Raw genomic sequence first — 5450 nt, 5'->3', positions numbered from 1 at the left:
ATGTATATATTACCGGGGTTTTCTCAAAGCTGCGGGACGAGTTACGCGCCGAAATTTGGCGGAAGAATAATAAACCCGAAACAGAAGATTAATAGAGGCCCCGAGGCACTCCTCTCAGCTATTCTAGCTGTAGAGGAGTGCCTCGGAGCTGAGCACCCGTGGCACTAATTAGTCCACTTCCTTTGGCTGAGGTGTTGTATATCCTGAAGGCAGTGGGAACAAAGGATCTCCTGAACGTCTTTGTTCTCCAGCGCAGTGGTTCTCTGTCCTGCCAGAATGTTGTGCAGAGGATGGTTGGTATTGTCCAAGATGGCCTCCATCTTACATTGCATCCATCTCTCCAAAACAGTCCTGAGTGAGTCCAGACTCCTGCAAAGAACAGACCCAGCCTTTTTTACCAACTTGTCCAGTCTCTTTGTGTTCATGTCGGACATGCTGCTGCCCCAGCAGACTGCAGCGTAAAAAAAGTACACTGGCCACCACTGACTGAAAAAACATGTGAAGCTTTTCGCTGCAGACATCAAAGGACCTGAGCCTCCTGAGGAAAAAGTGCCAGCTCTGTCCTTTCCGGTAGATGGCATCCTTGTTCAGTCCAGTTAACTGTCCAGGTACACACCTAGGTATTTATAAGTGTGCACCACCTCAATGTCCCTTCACATCCCTTTCAGCTTGTCTTTAAGAATGGGCCCAGTGGAGCATGTAAAGGACGGCATCATCCACTCCAATATGTTCTTTGTAGGCAAACTGTAGGGGGTCTAGTGCATGTTCAACCTGTGGCCTCAGAAGGTGGAGAAGCAGCCGCTCCAGGGTCTTCATGATGTGTAATGTGTAGTCATTTATCTCAGCCGGTCGTCCTACTTTAGGTACCGGAACAAGACATGATGTTTTCCACAGGACCAGAACCCTCCCTGTTTGAAGGCTTAAGTTAAAAATCCTCTGGAGAGGCTCAGCCAGCTGGGCTGCACAGTCCTTTAACAGCCTCGGACACACACCATCCGGGCCTGTTGCCTTTCCAGGACGTAGCCTCTTCAGCTCTGCCCCCACCTCCGCTTCTGTAAAGGACAGGAGACTTGACCCCAGTGGGGAGGGAGTTGCAGCTGCAGTGTCAGGTTGTGGAGGAGATGCTGCCGTAGGAGAAGCTGCAGCTGAAGCAGTGGGAGAGAGAACAGGTGAGGCTGTGTCAAACCTGTTGTAGAACAGGTTGAACTCATTGGTCTTGTCCACATCACCTGATGTTGTGGCTGTTCTTCTCTTTATAGCCAGTGATGGTCCTCATCCCCTTCCACACCTCTCTGGTGTTGTTGTGCTGCAGCTTCCTCTCTACTTTCTTTTTGTAGTCCTCCTTCGCCTGCTTTAATCTCCTCTTCAGCTCATGTTGCAAACACCTGAGCTTCTCCCTGTCTCCATCCCTGAAGGCCTCCTTTTTCTGGTGGAGGGTTTTGATGTTACTGGTGATCCAGGGTTTGTTGTTTGGAAAGCAGTGTACAGTTCTTGCCGGTATTACAGTGTCCATACAGAAATTAATGTAGTAGGATGCACCGATCCATAACGTCCTATAGATGCTCAGTTGGATTTAGGTAAGGGGAACGTGAGGGTCAGTCAATGTCATCAGTGCCTTCGTCATCCACTAACTGCCTACACACACTCTGGACACATGAGGCTGGGCATTGTCCTGCACCAGCGTCTGACAATTGCTCTGAGGATTTCCTGCTGGAGGTCATTTTGTAGGGCTCTGGCAGTGCTCCTCCTGTTCCTCCTCGCACAAAGGAGCAGGTACCGGTCCTGCTGCTGGGTTGATGCCCTTCTACGACTCTGTCCATCTCTCCTCCTGTAATGGCCGGTCTCCTGGTATCTCCTCCATGCTCTTGAGACTGTGCTGGGAGACACAGCAAACCTTCTTGTGACTGCATGTATGGATGTGCCATCCTGGAGGAACTGGACTACCTGTGCAACCTGATTGGGGTGCAGGTATGGACTCATGCTAGCAGTAGTGACGAGGACACTAGCAAAACACAAAACTAGAGAAGAATAAGTCAGGAGGGATAAGGAGAGAGCTACTTTCTGTGGCCACCACATGCAAAACCATTCCCTTTTTGGGGGTTGTCTAGGTTTTGCCTCTCCATTGCACCTGTTGCCAGTTTCACTTGCACAAAAGCAGGTGAAATTGATTCACAATCACTTGTGCTTCCTAAATGGAAGGATTGATATCCCTGAAGTTTCACTGTCTTGGTGTTAGACCTGGTGTTATGAGTAAGTGTTCCCTTAAATTTTTTGAGGAATGTAATTACTGTATTTACTATATATATATATATATATATATATATATATATATATATAGTATGTGTGTGTACATATACAGTATATATATACAGTATATACATATATATATGTATATACAGTATGTATCTGTAGAAAGTATTTACTGTATACTGTAAAACACAAGTGCTCTTCTGTAATGTGAAGCATTACAGTAAGAATACAGTACTACAGTACAGTGCACATTGTTGGATTACACACCTGTTCTGTCTACAAAACATTTGAATGATTGATGACACTGTTGTTGTCCCAACATCCAGCTGTACTCTTCCACCAGCCTCGGCCATTGTTAGGCCATGATTGAGAACAACTTATTTCATCGGGAACGTGTCTATGTCCTTGGCCTCTTCTGCGTCTTCCTCTGTTTTGCCCCCCGCCTTTCCAGCACGGAGCCTTAGTCCTCTTCTTCTTCCCAGCTCTTGACCCTGTTCATTTCCTTGTTGCAATTTGTTTAAATTAATGAGAAATTGCTTTTGCAATGTGAACAAGTGACTAGATGATGTGGGAATTGAACAAGTAGTTTTGAAATTAAATTTGAAAAAGAATCTTTTAACCAAATTGACATAATTTTTGTGTTGTTTGAAGTATTGAAAACATTGTTTTGTGTGTCTCTGTCAGGAGCTGCAGGAGATGCTGGACAGACATCGTTCTCAGAATGAGGCATGGCTCCGAGCCAGAGCTGAGGAGAATGACGGAGAGAGGAGGGAGCTCTGCAGACTCAGAGTCAGTCAACACATACACACCCTAGCCCCTTACCCTATACCCTTAGCCCATCACAACTAAATGTCTAACCCCAAGCTCTACCCTAACCCTGACCTACTCCAAACCCTAAAATCTAAAAAAGTCTTAACCCTCAAATAGCCACTTGTAGTTGTGAGGACTGATAAAAACTGATTAGAAATTATGCTTTTTACTTCTATGTTTCATGGTTCTTTTATTTCTTTTATTTCTGTTATTTACAGTTTTTTTCAATTTCTAACTAGCATTGGTCAGTACTGAAACTACTTTTTCAAAACTCTTCACACAGTTTGCATTACAAACATGCATCTCAGCTAAACAGTTCATCTCACCTGCAAAACTCTTTCTCAGCAACAAAACACAACATAAGCTCATTCATCCACAACACTGGCAACAAGTCTCACTCAGGAAGCAAACCCTTTCAGTCTCAGCGCACACAACTACAAAATACTAACAACAGAGAGCATTACATAAAAGACATTTTATCTTTAGAGTTTGAATGATTTTTTTCAGATGAATCTGTGTATTATTATAGAATTAGATCTTCACACTTTATTGAGTGTACTAAATTATTGTATATTGTATTGTATATTGTAACAAGAATGAATCAGCAATGCAGCGGTTTGCTTCAATTAAATTTATGATTTCTATATCTTTGCATAGTGATTTACAATGCTTCATGTATAACATATTCACTCCCTCTCTTCTGCATTTGGCCACATGTTTTCATCAACATCACATCTTATCTGATCCAAATTCACCACATGGTCAATAATTGTGGCCCTTATCTCATCAGAGAGCAGAGCTCTTGGTCTTCCTCTCCTTCCTCTTCTCCCTCTCCCTGCCACTCCTCTCTCTCCACCAACCTGTCCTCTTTGATCCATATTTCCCCAAAAAACATTCAGAAGCCATCCCCTTTTATCTGCTTGCTTCAGTAATGAGGCCAACCACAGGTCACCTGGGTAGGTTTTCAGCTGCAAACTGCACTCAGCTGTGTTGGAATTATTATTATTTCATTTTATTGTCAATATTTCTTTATCATTTTCTATGGATTTCAATGTGGCTGCAGCAGAAATGCACAGTTTTTTTCCCCCATCATTCTGGTTTGATTGTGAATGCATTTTGTATGAAAGCAATGAAACGTGATTCACAGTTTGCTCCACATAGACTTCTGTTTTGTTGACTGTGTGAACAGTTTTGACAAATGCTTGCTAGCAATTGAAAAAAACTGTAAGTTATGCCTTATTTTACATTAACTGCCCAAAGTGTCCTTGAAAAGAGATCCCACTGCTTTCATATATAATGTGATGGTGCTGTAACAAAAATTCACCAAAATGGTTGAGACATGGGGTGATTCTTTTATTCTTACAGTCCGTGATATGGGAACATTTACAATAATTTAAATAAACGCTCCCCTCTGTGTGTGTATGTGTGAGTGTGCATGTGCGTGTGTGTGTGTGTGCTTGTGTGTGTGTGCTTGTCTTTCTCCTCAGGAGGAGGTGTTGCAGGAGCAGGAGAGGCTGAAGGAGGAGCAGAGCAGCATCCAGAAACGCAGCGAACATCTTCTCTCCATCATGCAGCAGTTCAGATAGATACATAGATAGACCAGGATGTGGATATTTAAAGAGTGGGTTAGATATAAATATGTGACTGAATGAATGAATTATACTTGAAAGTGTTCTGAAGAGATTTTTATTTATGTATTAAACTTTCACTTAAACCTCCAATATATATATTGAGAAAAAAAATCCTTAGGTTTGTATTTTGTCTTGTATTTAGCTGATCATAATAGGATATTATGATACTGGTCAGGAAAGGATAATTTTATTGATTAATTGATTGATTAAGATGTGAGAATTTTATAATTCACACTCAAAGCTCAGATGGTGTAAATCTGGGATTCCCTTCCCGACCAGGTGTACCTGTACCTCAGGAGTTCTTCCACAGTTGAAGAGCAGTAAGTGTAATGCGACTATCCAAAAGATGCAACAATTAGCCGCTGAGAGGGCTGCGTAGGGAGATCTGTCCAACACGCTGTGTCCAAAGCAAGAACATGAATCGGCATCTGCGTCTTACTTGGCATTTATTTACAAGCACAAAAAAACACTTATGCTCTGCAGCGATGTTGTGGCTAAACTAGACAGAAAGTCTCTCTCTGTATCAAGCAACAAACAAAACTCCCAGCCAGGTGCAGGTGATATTAGACCACCAGTCAGCCCCCCGTGACACACCCACAGCTCCGCCCACACACACCTCCACACACTCACACACGTTCCCCCTTGGTGAGAAAGTGATAAACACATCACTGGTCCTACAGTAAATTCAGTGTGACATAGTAAAACTGAATGTGTCTGTCGTATTTTTGTTGTTTGTTTGTAAAAACAGATTCCAGCTAA

The 5450-nt window shown here is 42.9% G+C and overlaps 1 protein-coding gene across 1 annotated transcript in view; it reads left to right on the top strand.

Annotated features, from left to right (window-relative positions):
• Positions 1-5450, top strand: part of LOC111657509 (kelch domain-containing protein 3) — a 16065-nt gene extending 10615 nt beyond the window's left edge. The window contains exons 17-18 of the mRNA XM_023409706.2: positions 2935-3039; positions 4548-5450. Of these exons, the coding sequence (XP_023265474.1) occupies positions 2935-3039; positions 4548-4646 (204 nt within the window). The 3' untranslated portion in view covers positions 4647-5450. The remainder of the gene's footprint in view (positions 1-2934; positions 3040-4547) is intronic.

The sequence above is a fragment of the Seriola lalandi genome, unplaced genomic scaffold (assembly GCF_002814215.2).
Source record: "Seriola lalandi dorsalis isolate HSWRI2012SDOR001 ecotype SW California unplaced genomic scaffold, Sedor1 jcf7180002054404, whole genome shotgun sequence".
Classification (NCBI taxonomy): domain Eukaryota; kingdom Metazoa; phylum Chordata; class Actinopteri; order Carangiformes; family Carangidae; genus Seriola; species Seriola lalandi.
Note: the sequence above shows the minus strand (reverse complement) of the source record. Positions and strands in the feature narration are given on the sequence as shown.